Below are 22,457 nucleotides of genomic sequence, written 5' to 3'. Positions count from 1 at the left end.
GTCTATAAAATTTAGTTCATGGAACACACATAGCCCTCCTTTGAAATCTGCTCTCAATCTCTGAGGCACTTGCCAGACTATGTCAGGCTTTCCTCTTTATCACAGATTCTGGGAAACAGTTGTCATTCCCTTGTCCTCATATCCACACCTAAAACCAGTTCCTCACTATTGGTAAGAATCAGATCCAGATAGGAATTTCCCTTTATCGCCTCTTTCACCTTTTTAAAGAGGAAACTGACATTAAAGCAAGTCAAGAAGTTATTAGTTATTCTTATTGACAGAGAGTATTCCAGCAGATGTCCTCTGGTAGCCAGTTTCCTTATCAGTAAAATGAATATGTTGGACTAGATTATCTCTAAGGTTCCTGCCAGCTCTAAGGCTAGGATCCAACATTTATGTAACTGAAGATCCATTTCTCTACTCTGTTATGCTCTGTGTCAGGGCTAGAGATGAGGCAGGTGGATGAAACAGGCAAGGCAGTGAAATCTGGGATTACAGGGTGTTAAGGAAGGCTGATTATGGAGGTCTAGGGTGGGCAGAGATCAAATGAATCCAGAAGATGCAGATATACTGGAAAATTAGAAAGGGGCTGAAGGGTCAGGGGTTGTAATAAGAATAAAACGTAGATTCACAAAGAAAAAGTGACTAACAAAGTTGTGTTTAGAGAAGTGAAACTCTCTTCTTAGGGTTTTAGATCTTAGAAGTAGAGTAGTTCCAAGTGATGACGTGTAAAAATCAGTCCTGTCTGTCCATTCCTTTCAATTTTTAAGTAACTACCATTTATATGACAGGATCAAAAAAGGGGCTATTTTGTAAAAATGATCTTTTTGAAATATGGGAAAAGGCATTTAACTTCATAAATAAATCTAGCACTAAGAGTGAACCATACTTAAAAAAACCAACTAAAATAATCATGGTCCCAGGCAAAACAATAAAGATGTCTATCTGAGAAAAGGTTGGTAACCCATCACACGTAGACATTAACAAAGATCACCAATATCTACTGATGCTCACCTCATGCTCTGGAGAAAGGTGTTCCATATCATTCCTTAAACACCTGAGGCCTGGTAAAAAGTGATTAACCATTAAATCTTCTGAAATAACTACAAAGAGAAGATGGTTAAGGAATTAAAGGAAAGAGACATTTGTTTTTCTCCAAATACAGAGAGACTGGAAAAAGGATACCCTTAGATGTTTTTTAGTTAGGTCTTATACATTTTCTTTTACTTTGGGGATATCTTTGCATATTTTTTAATTATCTCACTTTTTGGATAATTCACAAAAGTAATTTGTTAAATAAAAACATAACTTGCTTTTATTTAAATGGGTCCCCTTCCACAAGTTGAAAAGTTGTTTTTGAACAATTATGGAATAAAAAAATAAAAGCAAGTCACAAAACATTTCACTGGGAAAAATACATTATTTAAATTTCCTATGAAAATGTGCCTGAACATTGTTAATCTCCACCATCTCACTTTAACTACTTATTAATGAATCTTTTGGATATGAAACTCCTTTTACTGTCAATTAGAATATTTAAAATAAACAAAAACTTGATAAAATCATATAATTTCATTCAACAAATACTCATTAAGCATTCCCTTTGTGCAAGACACTGTTAATATTTACTGAATTGAGAATACAATAACCATAGACACTTAAAAGGCCACTTAGCCAAATCTATAAATAAAAAAGTAACCTTTTCTTCAAAATCCCTAACAAATTATTACTCAGTTTCAGTTCCTGTGAAGATGGATATCTTGAGACAGTCCAAAATGTGTATAGGGAGCTTGAATTGTTTTTTATTTTTCATTTTAATGGGGAAAAAACACTAACCCTTTACCTATCAGTTCCTAGGATCTCCTTTCTCTAGTAGGCAGCTCTAATTGTTAGGAATCTTTTCTTCACATCAAGCTGAAATATGTCTCTCAGAAATCTCTATTTGTTACTTTTAAATCTATAAAAGAAGTCTAATATACTCTACACATGATAATGCTTCAAATATTTTAAGTCAAAAGTTCTCCTATGTCCTCCAAATCATTTTTTTTCCAGGTTAGCATCCCAGTTCTACTGAATGATCCTCATGACATAGATTCTAATTTACTCACAATCATGATTATACTCTTTTAAACATTTTCCTAAATTCGTAAGTTCCCCAAACTAAATACGGTTTTCCAGATATGGTATGATCACTGCATAGTTCAATGGGACTATTAATTCCCTTAATGTAAACACTAGATTTCTATGAAACCAAATCTAAGGTTATTTTTATATCATTTTCCATTCTGAATCTACTTTTCCTCCTGCTCTCTTCAGTAGCCATTCCTATAACCAAAGATTAAAAGAAAAAAAAAATCAGTAAAAGACCAGTATGCCAAACAAGTATAATAGTATTATTAAAGTATTAATCAATAAGCTTTTGAAGAAGCTATATAAAAATGTTAGCTTGTATTGAATTTTTGAGTTAACTATAAAATCCTAAGGTATTTTTCACACTGATTACTCTTATGCCACAATTTCTCCTCATGTATAAATGCAATTTTTTTCAAATAAAAGACAATATTTATCTGATGGAAAATTCATGTTAATTTTGGCTCATCTTGTTTTTTGAAATCATTTTCAAATTCTGATTTTGCCATTCAATGAATTAGTTCTCCATCCAACCACTATATAGTTTTAAAACTTGATAACCAGGCCCCTTATCATCTTCAAATCTGTTGGAAAAAAACACTGACAAGGATAGGATTAAATAGTGCCACATGCCTTACTACTATGAACCTTCCTTCATGTTAATATGGATTCATTAATTAAACTTAGAGTGAGTATGTTTTGGCTATGAAATGTAATGGATATAGGTGATTATAAGGTGATTGGAGGAGGAATGAAGGTACTGGAAGGTATATAGGAGATAAGGGAAATGGGGTATGTAGGAGAGGGCAGCTCAAACAGGTTTATTCACAGAGGCTAGAGACAAGAGGATATTGGGGAAGATAGGCTGAACCCTTCCAGGCAAAGAAAGGTATCTCTATAGGCACAAAGAATAAGGCCAATCAGAAATGATTGAAATCTGATTTGAGGGCTTTCTTTTCAGTTTCTCAAGTCCTCAAAGGAGGAGTCACAAGACTTCTGTCAGTGAAACTGAAGGGATTCAGGAGGAAGCACTGGGTAACTACTTCCTCCCAAGATGGATGCCTCCAGTTTCCCTCAGGAAATAAAGAGAATAAATCCTTCCCCTTCAACCCTTGCCTAATTCTTCAACACAATGATTCTCCAGATGGTTTGCTTAGGTAACAAACAGATTTATTAATGTTCAGGGTTGGTCAAGAAGGAGAGAGGGGTTTGGGGTTTCTGACAGTCACTAGGGAGAAACTCAAGATGGGGGAGAGTCACAGGAATGGGTTAGACTGAGAGAAGGACTTGCTTCTCTCAGCCAGGGAAGATTTGGTTGCTTTTAAAATAGAGGGGATACGAAAGGGAAAGTTTGAATTCAAGGATGTCCTACTTGCCTACTGGGGAAAACTAAACCCACAAAGTCTATCCACTAAAAACCCAATGCCACCCTGCCTCCCAGAGCCCCAGGAAAACAGGCAGGGAAACAGGGAAATAATATGGAGAAGGTCAGGGAGAGATCCAGAGAAAATAGGTAGGTACAAATTGTCCAGAGACAAAGCACAGGCCAAAGCAAAAACCAAAAGCCAATGGGGCAGCTGGGTAGCTCAGTGGAATGAGAGTCAGGCCTAGAGACAGGAGGTCCTAGGTTCAAACCTGGCCTTAGCCACTTCCCAGCTGTGTGACCCTGGGCAAGTCACTTGACCCCCATTGCCCACCCTTACCACTCTTCCACCTATGAGACAATACATCGAAGTATAAGGGTTAAAAAAAAAAAAGCCAAACAGAGCTCTAGTTAGTCCTTCTGCTCTGTTCAAGCCTCAGGGACCAACTAACTTCTCTCAGAATTCTAAGGCTTCTAAGTGCCAGAAGTTTTCAGTTGGCCCCCTGCAAGAGCAAAAGCCTCTCTTGTATCTTTTGCATTACAGAAAACCCCAAACTGAATTACAGGACTATCCAATCTCCTATTCTGGAAGCCTTTTTACTATTTCTCTTTGATCTCCTACTTTTCCTAACCTACTACTGTGTTCAACCCTAACTCCAACTTATTGCCTTCCGGGAGAAAGGAAAAAAACTAACACTATAAGATCAGCTATGCCTAAAACTTCAGAGAACAGCAATAGCAAGATAGTTTGTATAATAGCAGAAGAGGGAACAGGTAATTCACAGAAGAGATCCAGCAACAAAACCTATGGTCTTATATCTATTTATAAATGTAAACAACATGGGTAAAAAGCAAAGAATTTGTGACAAAAAGGAAAAGTACAGCTGGATGTAGTCTGTTTTAACCCAGATTTTAGGAGATCAGGATAAAAAGTTTAGAGAAATAACAGGTTAGATCCCATGGTTAATACCCAACAAGGATGTAAAGTGTGAAATTCTGATGAGCCAAGCAGAAATGATTTAGATGAGGAAAAAAGGAAACTAAAGATTATAAGATCAATGATTTAAAAGTCGGAAGCTACCTTCTCCCTCAATACTCCTCATTTTACAGAGGAAGAGAAGTTAAATGATTTGCCCAATGTCACACAATTAAGTGGTAGAGCTGGGAATTAAAGTCATGTCCTCTGATTGACTTGAAATTAAGTTCTCTTCCTACTGAACTATATTGGTTCTCAATCAAAAGTCAGTCTGGATTATAAAGACTGATAGAACTGCACAAAATACTTAGAAAGTAACTCAGAATTTTTCTTTAACCCTTCCCTTCCCTATGAGAACCAATATTGTGTATTGGTTCCAAGGCAGAAGAGGGTTAAGGACTATGCAATGGAGGGTAATTGACTTGTCTAGGATCACACAGCTAGAAAGTGTCTGAGGCCAGAGTTGCACCCAGGACCTCCTGTTTCCAGGCTTAGCTCTCAATCCACCAAGCCACTTAGCTGTCTTTAATAACTTAGAATTAAAAAAAAAATGTATAGAAGAAAAAGAGCAGGCAACTAAGAATGAATACATAATTACACCGTAATCCTGGGATAATAGTAACAGAGGTACTAAAGCCCCAAGCAAGGCAAGCCTGACAGTGGATGGTGAGGTCAACATAAGTTTACATTAAAAAAATTTTTTTAATGTAACTTTGAGAATAATAGAAGGAGCAAATGTTGCTAATGAGCAAATGTAAAGATGATAATGTTATTGTGTAAATATATTATGTATTATGTAATAATGATAATAAGCAATGGTGAAAAGGTAGCATGTTAGGAGTAAGGAGAATGAACTATGGAAAGAACAGAATGGTTAACTAGGCTGAAATCAAAGACAAATGAGAAATGGTAAGTAAAGAATCTAGCTATCCTCAATGAGGCCAAGTCACTAGGACTGGACAGAGTATACCTTTGGCTACTATGAAAGGAATGGTGGCTATGATTGCTGAGCCAATCTTATTGATCTTTTCTTTTTTCCTTCTATAGCTAATTGCCTTTTTGGCTAGTTTGAATTAACTTTTTTTTCCCAATGAAAACTCTTTTGTCCCCTTTCCTACCTGCTCAATGAGAATGAAAGAGAACAAAATCCCTGTTACAAACATGAATAGTTAAGCAAAACAAATTCTTCTATTGGCCATGTCCAAAATAACGGGTCTCTATCTTCATTCCATCAATTCTCTATTAATTGATAAACATTTATTAAGTACCTACTATGTGTCAATGCATTGTACCAAGAAAGAGGCAAAAGAGAGTCCTTATTCTAAAGGAGTTCACAATCTAAGAGGGGAGACAACAGGCAAACAAAGAGCTATAAAATGGGGTAAATACATACTATATACAGGGTAAATAGGAAATAAGAGAGAAGGCATTAGAATTAAGAGAGTTTGGGAGGGACTTTTTATTGAAGATGGTTGGCTGGGACTTAAAGGAAGTCAAGGAGATCAGTAGTCTGAGAGGAGGGATAACATTCTAAGGATGGGGGCCAGTCAGAGAAAATGCCCAGAGCTAAGAGCTTGTGAAACAGCAAGGAGGCTAGTGTCATTGGATCAAAGAGTATGTTGGGGAACAAGGTGTAAGATGACTGGAAAGGCAGGAGGGGGCTAGGTTATGAAGGCCTTTGAATGCGAGGTAAAGCATTGTGTGTTTGCTCCTGGAAGCAATAGGGAATCACTGGAATTTAATGAATCATTGAGATAACAAGACTGTAGTTGTCCATTAGGAAAATCACTTTAGTGGCTAAATGGTGTTGGAGTACAGAAAGATTTGAGGCAGGCAGATTCACCAGTGGCTACTGTAATAATCTGGGCATGAGATGATGAAGGCCTACACCAGAGTGGTGGAGTGGTAGGAGAGAAGAAGGAATTTTGAGAGATTTTGTAAAGGTGAAATGGACAGGCTTTGGCAACAGATTGGATAAAGAAGGGGGTAAGAGGCAGCGAGGTGTCCAGGATGATTCCTAGTTTGGGAGCCTCTCCAAGAGATTGGAGGACTATAAGATTGTGTTGCCCTCAGCAGTAATAGGAAAGGTGAGGGAGGGAAAGATTTGGAGAAAAAGATAATGAGTTCCATTTTGGAACTCATTGTGAAAAGAGAAGAGCAATGGTCAATATTTTTGAAAAGAGTAGATTTTGTAAACTATATGCCAGGACATATTATTAAAAGGAGGATTGTGGACATTTAGACACTTAGAAAGGGCATTAACGATCCCTAGAAGACAGTGTGGAATAATAAAAAATGATTCATGCCAGACTAACTTCATTTGTTTGTTTGACAAGGTAACTTGATTGGTACACTGGGGAATGTTTCAGAAACATTTGAAAAAGTTGTTCATGCTACCTTGAGAATAAGGTGGAAAGATGGGATAGTGTTGGTGGATCAAAAAGTAGTAGGTTGCCTTGATCTGAAAAGCTGGCTTTAATGGGTTAGTGTCAATTGGAAAAGAGGCCCAGGGTGCAGAGAGGCAGATTTAGCCTTAATATAAGGACCACACTTTTTTTTTTTTTTTTTTTTTTTTTAAGGATTAATTAGAGCCTAAAATGAAAAGAAGAGGTAGGTTCTCCTTATTAGAGGTCACAAACCCAAGGCTTAGATATCTAATCACCAGGAGTTTTATCCAATAAATTCTTAAGTACAGGTTGAAGGAGAAGGCTTCTGAGGGCCCTTTTCAACTTTTACATTCTGCGATTCTCTGGCTCCTGTTTCCAAGCAGCAGCATGTTGCTAAAGTAGGCTATGAAGCAATGCTGAGTCCACTATTTGTTTAGAACATCTAATTTTATCTAGGCCTTTACTGCTACATTATAATCCTTTTATTCATCTTTCTAGCAAGTTTATCTTTTCCAGTAGTGCTTCTAAATAAACTCTTCAGCCCTCAGTCCTACTCAATGCCTCCTTTAGTGTGATGAGTTCCTTAACTTCTTATTCAGAGCCTTAAAAACTCATTTCTCACTCATCCTTTGTCAGTTGCAAAGAGGTAGCCCTTTTCCTCCTCCCTGTAATTTCATATCTACAGGACTTAGCTCTATTATTTATCCCCCCCAACATGGTCCATCCATTTCTTTCTACTGGTTATTTCTTTTATAAACATGTTCGGGTCCCTTTTACCAGAAAACAAAACAAATGCCTTCCCTTATCTTAACCTGCTATTTTCTCACTCTATTTTTTTCTCATCTTTATACTCAAAATTTAAGTTCTTTAACCCATTTACTTTTCAATCTCTTATAAATTGGCTTTTGCTCCTACTACTCTGACACTGCTCTCTCTAAGGTCATTATATGATGTCCTTTTATCATTAACTCTAATGGACTTATTGAGCTCTTATTTTCCTTGATCTCTCTGCAACATATGATACTACATAATTTCTTTTTCAAAATTCTCACCTAGACAGGTTTTCATGGCTTTGCAGTCTTAACTTTTTCTTACTTCTCTGAGAATTCCCTTTCCATCTCCTTTGTGGTACTCTTATCAACTTCCTTTCCACTTAATTGTGAGTGTACCCCAAAGTTTTGTCCTTAACTCTCATCTTCCCATTATATTCTCTCAAGTGGTCATTGCATCCTCTCACAAGACTTCAATTATCTCTGTGCTGAGAACTTCCAAGTCTATAAATCTACTCCAAACTTCTCTCCACATCTCTAGCTAAATATCTCCATGTAGATATTTTATTAACATCAGATTAACATTAATATATGTAATTTATTACATTTAATAACTATAATGCAACTGACAAAAGTTAACATTAACATTAAATTCAACATGTCTAAAGCTGAGCTTTTTCCCTCCTCCCCCAAAAACAAACAACCTAACCACCCCAATAACTTCTCTATTTTTGCTGATATTATCACCATTGTCCCAGTTACCTAGCTATGCATGTAACAGTAAGATTAACTTTGATTATTCCCTCTCTTCCAAGTGTTAATCAATTGCCAATTTTGTCAGGAAATAGATTTGACTCCCCCTAGTTCTAAAGCTACTTTAGTTCAGGCGCTCACTAAAACTAGACTATCTTAACCTTAACTGCCTTGGTTGTTTCCTCTCCATTCCATTACTTCACATCATTGGTCTCTATTCTTTCTAAGTTGCCACTTTAGTCATGTCATTATTCTAAAATGATCAGTTGGCTCCTTCAAAAGTTGTTCCTAATTCTTCTGAGAAGAAGCAGGACAAGCTTAATTCCCTTTTTAAGATGGTGGTTTTTCATATTCTTGAAGAGAACTATCACATCTTTCCTAAGTCTCTTCTCTTTTGCAGACTAAACATCCCAAGAGACCCTTCATCCTTTTGGACAAATTCTTCTGGCTATTCCTCGCTTATCAAAATTTTTCCTACAGTGTAGTTTCTATAATAAACATAACAGTCCAGATGTAGTCTGACCTGAGAATAATAAGCTTATTAACTCCTTCATCTTGCATAGTATGCTTCTCATAAAAATCTGGATCATAATATTTTAGCTTTCTTGAATGACACATCTCAAAAGTGACTCATTGAGCTTGCAGTTTATTATATTCTTCAAATCTTTTTCAAGAACATTGATGTCTAGACAATCTTCCCTAGCTTATAAAGGTGAAATTCATTTTTAAATCGTTCACATTTAGAGTTTAGAAATTCATTTAAACATTTCAAGTTTAAAAGTCTACATTCAACTTCACCATATCATATTCAGCCTAGCATTTGTGCTTGAGATCTGCTCATATTTTGATTCTGTTGCTCATTGCATCTATGTGTCATCAATAAACTGGCAGGCCATTTTTGCTTTTGTCATTGATAAAAATATTAAATAGCACACATCCAAAGACAGTTCTCTCTCTCTCCAAGCTAATGCCAAATTATTATTGCATATTTTTTGATCCAGCTTTTTGACCAATTCTGAACTAACCTATTTTACCAATGTCTCCATCTCTCCATTTTGACTACAAAAATAGCACAAAAGATTGCTAAAACCTTTGAAATTCTAGGTAAACTATATTCACAGAATTTCCCTGATCTACCAGTCTAGTATTTCTGTCAAAAAATAAGATATAAGGTTACCTGCTCTTAATAAATCTATCATTCTGTGTGATTTATTTATCTAGAATTTCACTATTTATTCCTTTTAACAACATGTTCTAGAATTTTTTGAGTCAATTTCATATAACCTTTAGTTACAGACTCTTAATCTCCTTAATTTATAAATAACAACTCTTTCTGTCATATAAGGCTTTATTATCTAGCCTCTCCCTATCTTTTCAACCTTTTTTCACACTATTTCCCCTCCTGGACTGAATTTTTACACCAAATAGGACAAGTTGTTTTTCAATGTTTTCCTATATTCTCTTTTGCCTTAATTTTTGTGGACTATTTACTATGGCAGGTATGTACTCCAACTTCATTTTTTGCCCATTGAAATACTTCTCTTCAAAGTTTAAGTATTATTCTCCTACATGAAGAATCTCTTGCTTTTGTTAAAAGTGACTGCTGCTTTGCCTCAAATGTTCTTAAAGTCCTCTGGAGCTCTTCTTTGCCTTTTTTATATTCTGTTTTGTGTCATACTTTGTGTACATTGTATCCCCACTGGAGGGTCACTGAGGACAGAAAGATGTGCATAAATATGTATAAAGACCAATATTTATACCTTTGATCCACTGCCTTAAAATTTAATTGACTAAAATTCAAATTTCACTAAATTTTCACCAATACTGCATTTGAAATCTTACTTGGTTATATTTGTGTGACACTTTCTAGTTTGAAGTTCATTCCCTTGGACAGAGAAGATAGAAGTAAAACAGAAGTTTAGTAGTTCTGCTTTCTATGTTGCTTGCTAATATTACACAATCTGTCTCCAACACTGGATTTATCCCTTCCTTCTTTTTGCTTTGCACATACCTAAAAAAGCCCTACTGGACTTTATCCTTCCTGATATTATTATTAGTTCTATGTCACCCTTTTATTCTGAACACATGTGCCCCTCCATCCTCACCCTTTGATCTTTTGCACATCCTTTTAAAATCTCAATTTACTGAAGAAATGTCTTTAGATCAGTGATAGGCAAACTTTTTAAAGAGGGGGCCAAAGGAAAGGAAATGCTCATCTGTCAGTCTGTTTCTAAGGCAACTCTTTTGAAGTTTCATTGTATTGTATCCTACTCATTGTATCTCTAAGATTAGGAATAATGTTGTGCAGACAGATAGAACATTTCAGGGGGCTGCATCTGGCCCACAGGCCGTAGTTTGCCCATCACTGCTTTAGATAGTTCCTCCCAGAGTCTTTTTATGTTCTTTAGGCACTTTCCCATATCATTCCCTGAATGTAATGAAATAAGCTTTCCTGGCCTAAGCACCCATCCATCTTCCTATATGCTTCAATCCCATCTTTGGTTATTTCCAGGTTCCCATCCTCTATCATCAATTGGTTTTAGATGGCAGTAAGTCTAGGTAAACATTTCTCCTCATTGTTTCCTCTACCTGAGAGATGAAATTATCAGCAAGTAAAAACATATCAGAGAAATTATTATTATTATTATTATTATTATTATTATTATTATTATTAAGCATGCCTAGCTTTTCATCACATGTCTGGATGATTACTGTTTTCCATTACCAAAAATATATTTTGTCTCTGGGTCAGGCTATAATCTTCATTAGGAAATGGCATGTCTTATCTTGGGTAAACCAACGTCACTAGTACAGGATGAGGGAGAGGTGGCTAAATAGTAGTTTGTCTGAAAAAGATGTGGGAGTTTACCAGCCTATAAGCCCAATCATGTGATGTGGTAAAAAAAAAAAAAAAAAAAAAAAGCTGATTTGCTTAGGCCATGCAGAAAAGCAGTGTGTCTAAAAAGAGGTGATAATTCCACGATGCTTTGCCCCAGTCAGATCACATCTGCAATACCCTGTTCAGTTTTAAGTGCCACATTTTAGAAAGGTCATTGGTAATCTGGAGAGTGTTCAGGTAAGGGCAATAAGAATGCTAAAAAATCTTTAGATCATGTTAAATGAAATCTGAAGCAGCTCTGGATGGTCAGTGAGAAGAGAGGAATTAAGGGGCACAAATACTAGCTGCCTTCATGTATTTAAAAGGTTATTTTGTGGAAAAGGGATTATATTTATTGCATTCTAAAGAGCAGAGCTAGGAGTAATAGATAAAAGAGAAGTAGATTTCAGCTCAATATCAGGAGAAACTTCCTAGCAGAACTATTCAAAAGTAGAACTAGAGAGAGGTCTTCAAAGCCTAGATGGGTCTTTCATCAGGGAAATTGTATAGGGGAGGGGATTCTTGATCAGATATAGTTAGACTAGATGGTTGCTGAGGTTTTATGATTCTAAAAGCATCATGTGTAGGCAGGGACACAACAATTAAAATTCATATGAGGCTTTATAAGGTTTGAAAAGTCCTTTAAATACATTCTACTTTATCTTCACAATAACCAGAGGAAGCCTAGAACACTCTCACTTTCCCTCCTCTTCTATCCTGATTCAAAAGTTCTGCTGTCTATCTTCTAGGTTTGTGAATTTCATCTCACATATATACTTTATATAAGCCTACTATAATAGTAGTTGGCACACACCTATTTGAGCCATTTCCTTTGAAAATATACTTTTTAATGGTGTTATGCTTTTGTATTCTACTAGATTTTTAGTTCACTTTGTATATTTCTCATATGCTACACTTTGGTTTACTGATATGCAAGACCATAATTATTGTTTCTAATTGCCTACTTTGTTATTTTCTCCTAAAAATTACTTGGTGTCTACTTCCCTGCTATTCTTCCTCTGTCACATCTATTATCCTTCACAACAGGGGCAAATTTAGCAGTTTTATACATACATAAGCATTTTCCCTTCAAGTTGCAATTTAAAGTTTTCTTAATCAAATTTGATGATTTTCCTTGCTCCTTTCCAAACTTGTCCTTCTTTAAGACAAAATTCATCTCTTGCAAGCTTTCAATTGTTTTTCTTTTTTCTCTACTTTCTTCCCTCTCCTTCCTGTTATGATCAAAATTCTCTGGAGACTGTATATTAATTTATAATTATTAAATAGTGAAAAGTGGGTTGGAGAAAGAAAAGATACATAGCCAGATGGCTGGTCTCACACCTGCTTTCCTAGCTAACCTGGACTCACTGCTCATCTTTGCACTTTTGTTCACTCCTGTTCCCTGACCAGAACATGTGTAAGCTTCCTTGATTCCTAACTCATCCCCACCTGTGCATCACTTTTTCTGCATCATCACGGCTGAACAGAATTGACCTCAGTCTGGGTCAGAGGCCAGTCTTCTGGATGCCAGTGAGACAAATTTGGCAAGCATCTAAGATCCAAGAAGCCAGAGAGCCAAGGCTTCTGGTGTCCTCTCAGAGTGCACATGGGTCAATTATATAGGCAAGCCTCAGGCCTTTTTCTTAATCCAATGAAAGGGTGGGAATAAAACTGAATTGGCTTTTCAGATTCAAAATGAAACTTTCTTTTTAACACCCTGAGGCTGATCCTAGGGTATGAAGAAAAGGGGTGCAAACTGGTGCTCAATTCTCACATTTCTCATCTTCCCCCTTCAAAGAAATACCACTGAGTTGTAGCCAATTTCCCTCTAGAAAGCAAGCAAAGAGACTAATGGACAGAACAGGGCTATAGTCATTCACACAACTGTCTTCAGGAGGAATACATACAATATGGATGGCTAGGCATTTACTTAGAAAACACCAGGATTAAAATAATATACTTCCTTCTTCAATAATGGCTTCTATGTTGGATGAGGTTTTAGGCAACAAGCTGAAGACCAATTTCTATTTCTCCTGGAGTACCCTCAATCTCTTCTCACTTTTTTGTCCAAATATGTATATTTGCATACAGTAGATAGTTCTCAAAACTGGAGATCAAGACCATGCCTTTCCATTTTAACACAGAGAATGTCTAGGCACTCAAAAGATATTATATATGAAACTTGAAGTGGACAGAATAATACAAAAAGGAATGAGTGGAAAATATCTTTAAAAATTAGATTCTAAACCATATTATTTTTTATGTAATTAAAAGAGAAAAAAATCAAACAACTTTCTCAGTTAGAAAGACAACAAAAAATGGGTTAAAACACATAACAAGGATACAACAACAGGAAAGTGCACTGTAGGCTTCAAATAGATGAGTAGCAATATCTAGTCTTTTGGAATCCACAGTTTGTAGGTTGTTGACCAAAGCCAACTTGTGCAAATGTGGTATTACAACTGAAAAAGAAAGATTGAAAATGTTAGATTTTCCCTAATAGAACTTATTAATTAATAAAAGTACATTGTTTATATCTAGTAGTTTTCTGATGATCTGCATCTTGGTATACTATTACAGTCTTACTTACAGTCTATTAGACAGAACAGTGGATTGATTTAGCCTTTAGTCTAAGTACCTCTTTCAAACAACCATATATATGTGTTTATCTGTGTGTGTATATAGATATGCACAACACATATATAAAACTTTGTCTTATTTGCAAAATGGAAGGGGAAATTGGCTCTGGTGGCATGTTATAAAAAGAATATGAAGAAATGAGAAAATACCTAATAAAGTATTTTATGGATAAGTAGGAATGATATGATTTCAAAAGACAAAATATCACTATTATATTTAATAAAGATTGCATTCATTTACCCTCACTGTATTTGGTTTTCTCAGTCTGTCCAGTCAATGAAAAAATATTCATTAAGGTTAGTACTTTATAACCCAAACAGTACTACCCGGCAGCACAGCTCAGCACATAGAGCTGGCTTCAAAGCATGAAGACCTAGGTTCAAGTCCTGCATTTGACTCATACTAGCTAAGTGTTCCATAACAAGGCATTTGACCATCTCAGTGTTTGAGGAAGTTCTCTAAGACCTGGTTGCAGAAAAGTTGTCGATCTATTTGGGCGTAATTCCAAATTATGGGTAAAGGTAGCTTCCTTTTTTGAGAGTTCCCTATGCCAATGAAATCATAGGTCCCTAGCCATATGCCAGAGCTATTAATACTAAAAAGAAATAGTTATTCAATAAATGCTTTTAAATTGATTGGTAAGTTGTAGGCTAATTATAATACACATTCTTTAAAAAGTGTTCAATAGAAGAGTTCCCATCCACATGCCATGCCATGAACCAGTCTCATTTTCTTACAGCCATACCAAGTAGAGTGCTAAATACAATGCCAATCACTTGCTGGACATTTAATATTGAGCAACTACAAATTTTGAAGTCTCAGAGATGTCAGTTATTTCTTTTACTTCCAGCTTTTGCCATTTGGTTTATTTAGTGATAATTATATTAATGATAGCTAGTATTTATATAGCACATTAAGGTTTGCAATGTGCTTTATATTCTATTCCATATCATCAACACAACCAACCCTGTGGGATAGATGCTATTATTAAAAGGCTAAAAGGATTAAATGACTTGCCATTAAATGGACATAGTCCAATCTATCCTGCTGGCCTCCATATAAGAAACAAATAGTGAAGCATATCATGTGGCACACAGGACCATAGAGTCAGGAATATTCACATAGGTTTTGTTGTTCAAGGAATATTTTACATTAGGATAGTATAGTAATTCCACTTACACTCATCTCGAAACCTAGGTTCTGCATTAGGTCCTACTCTTCCAAACGTCTTTATGATCTCTATATGCAGAGAGTGTTGGTCTTGATACTGAGGATCTTCCAGGAAAGAAGCCAGCTGCATTTTTACTCTTTCCAATAACTTAAATTTGGACATATACACAAGGTTAATAAAATCTTCACAAGTACACGAAGTTAACCAAAATATAAAAAGAAAACCACAAATTTAGATTGCAGCATGGAATGAAGAACAATTTAGATTTTGCTTAAATTAATTAGAGCAGCTTGGATTATTACAGCAGGAGAGAACAGAGGCAAAACTTGTGCTTTACTTATTCTATTTGGTCTAGAAAAGATTTAAAACAAAGAAACATGAAAAATCCCAAACAATCCTATTGAGATGTCTTATCTGATTTCTGGCCAATAGAAATGTATAGTAATAAGGAAAAAAATCATTAACACCAAAACATTTAAGGAGATGGAGGTAAGTTTCTATAATTTGGGATTTAAATTTTAAATTACATTGCAAATTATAGTACAAGTTACCCATTTATTCACTTTTTGAATTGATGACTCAACAGTGACTTATCTCTTACTCACATTTCCCTAAAATACTTTATTTTAGGATTTAAGAACATGTTGAAATTTTGGCAAGACTGCAAGCTCTGCAGAATATTGTGCTCACCAGTGATTTATCCAAGTGGAAGCATGAGAAAAATTTTCTGACTCCAAAATAGATCTTATTTTTTACAAATTCAACAAACATTTGTTGACTATTAACTAATAAAATCTCCTGAGTCACAACAACTCCAGAATTTTAAAGAAAGCTAGGTTAGCAAAACTCTAAAAGGACATTTTCAGAATAACACAAAAGAAATTCTGCTGAGATTCCTAGTTAATGAAAATTTGCCATAATGATGATGATAATAATAATAATAATACCATTACCATTGTTAAGAGTATATGTTTTGGAATGAAAAAGATTACATTTTTGGGAATGGATTGTGAAATCTTAAATGGCTGTAACACTGAAATTATAAAGTAGAGAAATGAAAACATTTGTAAAAATAGAATTGCATTATTTTCATCTCTGAAGAACCAGACATTAAAGAACATGAAGTAGTTACTATAATAAATGGAAAGCACCAGTTTCAGACTTGTTGTCCAATTTTTGGTACTTGAACCTCTTGTTAGAATCATGAATGCAGAGTTGGAAGGAGCCTCTAAGGCTTTCTGGTCCAATAGTACCAAGTACCAGAAGAAGGATTTGAACCCAGGATCTGCAACTCCAGAATTAGAGCATATGTATCTACCAACAAGAGTTTTTCTATAGATAAAGGCATGGCCAGATACTTCACTGAGAATATATTCTAGCCAATTTAGCTCTAAATATGTCAGTAGGAAAATAAGATTTCTCAATGGCCTACGATGTCTGACCCAGTAACGTGTTCCTCTTTTCCTTGATCTTTCTACCTTTTCCTTCCTCTGATTGTGTTCTCTTTTATCATGTTTCAAGAAAGGAGGAATGAAACTATCTTGGCCACACCCTGGTATGGGTTTCTGGAAAGACAAGAAGGATCACTTTATGGAACATTTGTTTTCTTTATAGTAGAAATATTCTCTATAGTGGAATCCATGTAATTTTAAAAAACAACTTGAAGGGGGCAGCTGGGTAGCTCAGTGGATTGAGAGCCAGGCCTAGAGACGGGAGGTCCTAGGTTCAAATCCGGCCTCAGACACTTCCCAGCTGTGTGACCCTGGGCAAGTCACTTGACCCCCATTGCCTACCCTTACCACTCTTCCACCTATAAGTCAATACACAGAAGTTAAAGGGTTTAAAATAAAAACAAAAACAAAAACAAAAAAAACAACTTGAAGCTGAAAAGTCAGGCAGTTTAGTATATTTAACACAATAAAACTTTAAAGTCAGCGGCTGAAAATAAACTTTGCTCATATGTATCAAGTGCATATCATAAGGAGCTCAACTTCTTCATGAAAATATCAACAAATAAAATGTGAATTGTACCACCATTATACAAAATGACAACATTCTACCTGTACAAAAAGTGTGATTTTCTATTGTGTGGTTTTTTAAAAAATTTGTATTTTGGCAGAAGGCATGTATAATGTGAGAAAGGGTGGTCTCTATTTCTAATATCAACAGTGAATTCTTTGTTCAAAATATCACATAGTCAAACTTTCTTACACTTAAAAATAACTTTTTGCATAGGATACGAAAATATATTTGACAGGGAGATAACACTTTCGTATTTCCTAGGAATTGCAGTTGCACATTTTAAGAAGTAAAATCTCTATTACTTGTCCTAGTGAGCAAATGTAAACAGAAATTATATCATCTGCCCATCAATTGTGGAATGGCTAAACAAAATGTGGTATATGTTGGTGATGGAATACTATTGTGCAATCAGAAATAAGCAAGATGATTTCAGAAAAACCTGGAAAGACCTGCATGAACTGATGCAGAGTGAAATAAGCAGAACTGGAAGAACATTGTACATGGTGACAGCAATATTGTAAGATCAACTGTGAAAGACTTAGTTTACTCTCATACAAGGATCCAGGAAAATTCTGAAGGATTTATGATAAAGAATGCTATCTACCTCCAGAGAAAGAGGCAGATCAAAGCATGCTATCTTTAACATTAGCTTATTTCCTGTTTTATTTTGGGGCTTTGGTTTTATATGAATATTCTCTTAAAACAATGACCAATATGGAAATATGTTTTTCATGATAATACATGTATAACCCAGATCAAATTGCTTACCATGCCAAGGAGGGAGAGGGAGACAATTTGGATCATAAAATATTGCTGAATTAAAAAAAAAGAAAAACTGAAAAAAAAGAAAGAAATGACATCACTTTGTGAGGTCAAGTAACAATGTTCAGTTTCATGGTATTCCTACCTCTCTTTGAATAACTGTTTCCATAATGGTGCCAAAGGCAGGAATTGTAGCAATCCTGACAGAGCTGTGGAATAAGAAAATAAGTAAACGTAACTTTTCTTCAAGAAAACAATAAATGAAGCTAAAATATATGCAATATGGGCACAATTTAAATTGTATTAGTCTCTAGCAATGACAAATAAAAAAATAAATAAAAGCAGACCAGGAAGAATGCTCAAAAAGACAGACAGGATAACTTAAGGTCGCAGTCTGTGGAACTCACAATTCAGGATCACTGGACAAGGTAACAAGGGCCGGAGCAACCCGCTTGTCAACTAATGCTTCACTCATGCCTCGAAGAGTCAGCTGTAAACCAGTCAACATGCAATAAAAAATGGTTTGGTAAACTGGAATGAGAACTGGGTTAGCTGTGACTGAGGATGGGCAGGCAGACTCACTGGTCTTTCTTGTTTTAGTCACCCACAATAGACATTAAAATGGTTACGGCTTTGGTTCATGCTACTATGCTTACTGGTAATGACCTGTTAGTGAGATTAGTGGAGTATCCCTTCTTAGCTTGTGGAGGAAATAGTCCATCAGCATTTATGAAATTATCTACTTATACTTCAAATCTTTATATATGATTCACTGAACAGTCTCAAATTAAAAGGATAACTTAGGCCTACTATGAATGAGTAAAATTTAAGCTGTATGCTCATTTTATAAGGGCATTTTAATTTTATTTTTAATCAGAATACATAGAACTTAAAATGCTTTAAGCTATAAGGAAGTACATTGCTATGATTAAAAAAAAAACTGATGGTTATTTCTCAACAAACAAATGTTAAAAGGGATACTGAATGTACAAGTCAGGTAAGAAACTTACATTTCAGGATCACTGGAGAGAGTAATGAGAGCAGGAACAACCCTCTGAGCTACCAGAGTTTCATTCACCCCCTTCACCAACAGCTGATTGGTCGGCGCAGGGGGATATTCACAGGTGATGCACGAAAAGAGTGAGCACAGTACCATGGGAAGAAGAAAGGCACAACCAAGACAGAAGGAGAAAGGGAGAGAACACAAAAGCAAAACCAAAATTAGAAGCTAAGCATATATTGCTACGCTAATGCTTTACAAAGGCAGAAGATGCTAGGGAGGAAGACAAAGCTTAAAAGGCCTAGAAAACCACACAAGTTGAATCCAAAATTAATTCAATGACAGTTTGTACTCTTGGGTCACATTTCATCGTGTTATTTAATTAAAAATGAATCGCAATGGAATTAATGAATTAATGTTATTTTTAGGCTTTAAAATGTTCCATTAAAATAGGAATTTGAGTTCAAAGTTAATGTCCCAATTTTAAATCCAACATGAATGTGTTTTATTATGACTAATAAGGTACAAACTGAATTGTGCTATTAAACCAAAATAGCTAGCAGTCTGCAGCTACCCAAAGGTCACTAAAACTGCATATATGCTCAGGAACTATAGCAAGCACCCTTTAAATTCACTAAGCAAAGTTTTTATAACTGACTTCTGGTAACTTTCTCTTGAGGCAGAATTCAGGGCTATTTGGTCTGTGATGTGTATGAAAGGGCATAGCCCAAGCCAGTTTTTATTGGTTTGTATTTAAACTTTTATAATCAGGTCTCAGATCTAGTGATTTTTTAAGTGTACCTATCATTTTAAAAAGTTAACAACAGAATTATTATCAATTAGTTTTCTTTCAATTCTGCCATCAATAGAAATCCAATCTGACGGGAAGTTAAAAAGGGCTGATGTTTATTATTTAATGATCATAACTAGGTAACTAGAGAATAGTTCAGTTAGTCATTTTTTATGTCCAAGAGTCATTTTGACAAGTGAAATCCAGAAGACTGAACATTATCTTCTGTTTTTTGCTTTCACTTTCACAAAATGGAAATTTAGATTTAATGTTAAATATTAATTAGAGTATCTTCTGGTAAAAGAAGCAGACAGATCTTGATTATCTGCAGAATTTTTATAACTAAAATATTATCATTTTGTGCATTTGTATTGGATAAAGACCAGATAACTGTGTGAAGGAAGTCAAATTTATGGTTCATTCTGCCTATCTGAATATAATAATATATTTGAATATATTATGTAATAATATAATAATAATATTAGCTTTCCAGTATAAGTATTATAGTTATAATTCAAACCAACTTTTAAAATTTCAATAACTTCATTTATTTTAATGATCTCAATCATCAAGATAGAATTTCTTAGCTATAATTAGTCTGCTTACTTAAAAGTGTAATCAAGAAGACTCATGAATTTGCTAACTTTTCTCTCTACTACTATCTAGTAATAAATGTCACTGACAGCTTTTTTGATTTGGAAATAGCTTTGCAGCAATACATTATTACTATTAGACTTGTTTTAAAGTGAATATTCTTTGGTAATATGAAGTAACTTTTATAAAGGACCAAACAAAAGAATGTTTAAACAGTAGACAATGATTGCTAAGGTCTTCTATGATTACTAAAGTCATTACTTATTTATTGTATTGGACTGAATATAGGCCATATTATTCCCCCTCCAATCTTAGTACCTAATTCAGCTTTTGTTATAATTTTTTTCCCTACAATTTCAGGGAAGCCTATCTATGATGAGTATTATATAGGATTAGAAGACATTTAATTTAAGAGTTGGAAAGGACCTTAGAAGTCATCTGGTCCAACTCCTTCATTTTACACATAATATAAATCAATCAAACATTTCTTAAATATTCTGTGCTAGGCACTGGCAACACAAGTACATTCTAAGGCAGCTGGGAACAAATACATATATAAACATACATACAGATATATAATATATTTGAGTATATTATATATAGACATGAAATAAATATAAAATGAACAAAAATGTATACAAAGTAGTTGAGCATAAGATAGCTTTTGGAGGAAGGGTACCAGCAGTTGGGGAGATTAATAAAGACTTTTTCCTGTAACTAATATTGCTTAAGCTATGTCTTAAACACTATGAAGTGGAGATAAGGAGGAATGAATCTAGGTAAGAGACACAGCTGATGCAAAAGCATAGAGAAAGAGGGTAAAATATTTTGTTTGAGGAAGAGAGAGAAAGTCAGATTGGCTAGTACAGTAGTGAGAATAATGTTCGATGAGCCTGAAAAGATAAGCTGGTATCAGGCTGTGTAAGGCTGAAGCCCAGGGATGTTACCAGATTCATTGAAGGTCAGAGGTAGTAAGAGACAGCACTGAAATTTGAGCCAAAGTCCTCTAACTCCAAATTTGACACTGTCTTTTACAATATGCTGCCTCCCCATAATTTCATAGTATATTTTTATTTGATTCTTTCCAAAGAGATTTCATTTTAGAAAGTGACCTATATTCAGACCAACACTTGTTTGTACACAGTTATTTATTTGTTGTCTCCTTCATTAGACTGCGAGCACTTCAAGAGACTGGCACTGCCTTTTGCCTTTCTTTGTATTCACAAAACCTAGCACAGTGACTGGCATATAGCAGGCACTTAAAAATGTTTAGTGACAACATGGCATGTATAAATAAATATCCTCATTTGAAAAATAAGCAATTTGGATTTGTGCCCATTCTAGCTCTAAAACTATTGTATACATATCTGATTTATATGCTTATGATTGACTGCATATTAGAAACCACTGCTATGGTGGTAAAGAAAAAGCAGAACAAATGGTTCAGAAAAATCAAAAGTATTTTTTTCCATGAAAAAATTTTTTTACTGATTTTGATCATATAATAAAACTCATTTCATCAACTTTCTTTGCCTCTCCAAATACTCCATTCTCACACTTTAGCTATAATTTGTTTTTCTTTTGGATTTTATTTATAGGAGAGATATAAAAATTTATTTATTTTATATATTTTTAAGTTCAAAGATATTTTATTTTCCAAATTACATGTAATAATAATTTTCAACATGCATTTTCCAAAATTGTAAGATCCAAACAGTCTCTTTCCATACCTTCCTTCTCCCCACTCAGAGATGGTAAGCAATTTAAATCATAAATATTTCAATTGACTTGTAAAACTGTACTGACTATCAAAATATTCCATATTCCATGATAAGACTGTTTAGGAAATTAAAGGTTGGTTCTTAATTCCTCAGATTCTTGTTAGTAAGAGCCTTCTTCTTAGGAATATTCTTCTGAATGTAAAAAAATCACAGTGATTATTAATCATGAGCCTCACTTATTCTAATAGAATACATTTGAAGTTCAAATTAAAGCACTGTGAATGAGAAAAACATTTTTTGCTTCTATCATTAAAACCAATTTATACTGAGGGGAAAATGTTTATTATAGATGAATTTTTAAAATATTTAATCAATCCACAAGCACTTAATGCCTACCATGTGTTATACACTGTGTTAGGTACTAGAACTAAATTTTTTACACACAGACCAAAGATTCCCAATATACCTAAGAGAATAATAATTACTACAGCAATAGCTTA

The 22,457-nt window shown here is 34.8% G+C and overlaps 1 protein-coding gene across 6 annotated transcripts in view; it reads right to left on the bottom strand.

The window, feature by feature from the left end:
• RELCH (RAB11 binding and LisH domain, coiled-coil and HEAT repeat containing) overlaps positions 1–22,457 on the bottom strand; it is a 145,177-nt gene that overhangs the window by 7,734 nt on the left and 114,986 nt on the right. For 5 of the 6 annotated variants that reach the window (XM_044665692.1, XM_044665701.1, XM_044665719.1 and 2 more), the window contains 5 exons: positions 18,863–18,945; positions 17,998–18,061; positions 15,077–15,215; positions 13,603–13,719; positions 1,015–1,103 (listed from right to left, as the gene is read on the bottom strand). In XM_044665692.1, the coding sequence (XP_044521627.1) occupies positions 1,015–1,103; positions 13,603–13,719; positions 15,077–15,215; positions 17,998–18,061; positions 18,863–18,945 (492 nt within the window). Of the gene's footprint in view, positions 1–1,014; positions 1,104–13,602; positions 13,720–15,076; positions 15,216–17,997; positions 18,062–18,259; positions 18,343–18,862; positions 18,946–22,457 lie in introns of all 6 variants that reach the window. The other variant, XM_044665710.1, reaches the window with a different exon arrangement.

This window comes from Gracilinanus agilis, chromosome 1, assembly GCF_016433145.1.
Source record: "Gracilinanus agilis isolate LMUSP501 chromosome 1, AgileGrace, whole genome shotgun sequence".
Lineage (NCBI taxonomy): Eukaryota > Metazoa > Chordata > Mammalia > Didelphimorphia > Didelphidae > Gracilinanus > Gracilinanus agilis.
This window is presented reverse-complemented; position numbering and strand designations above follow the sequence as displayed.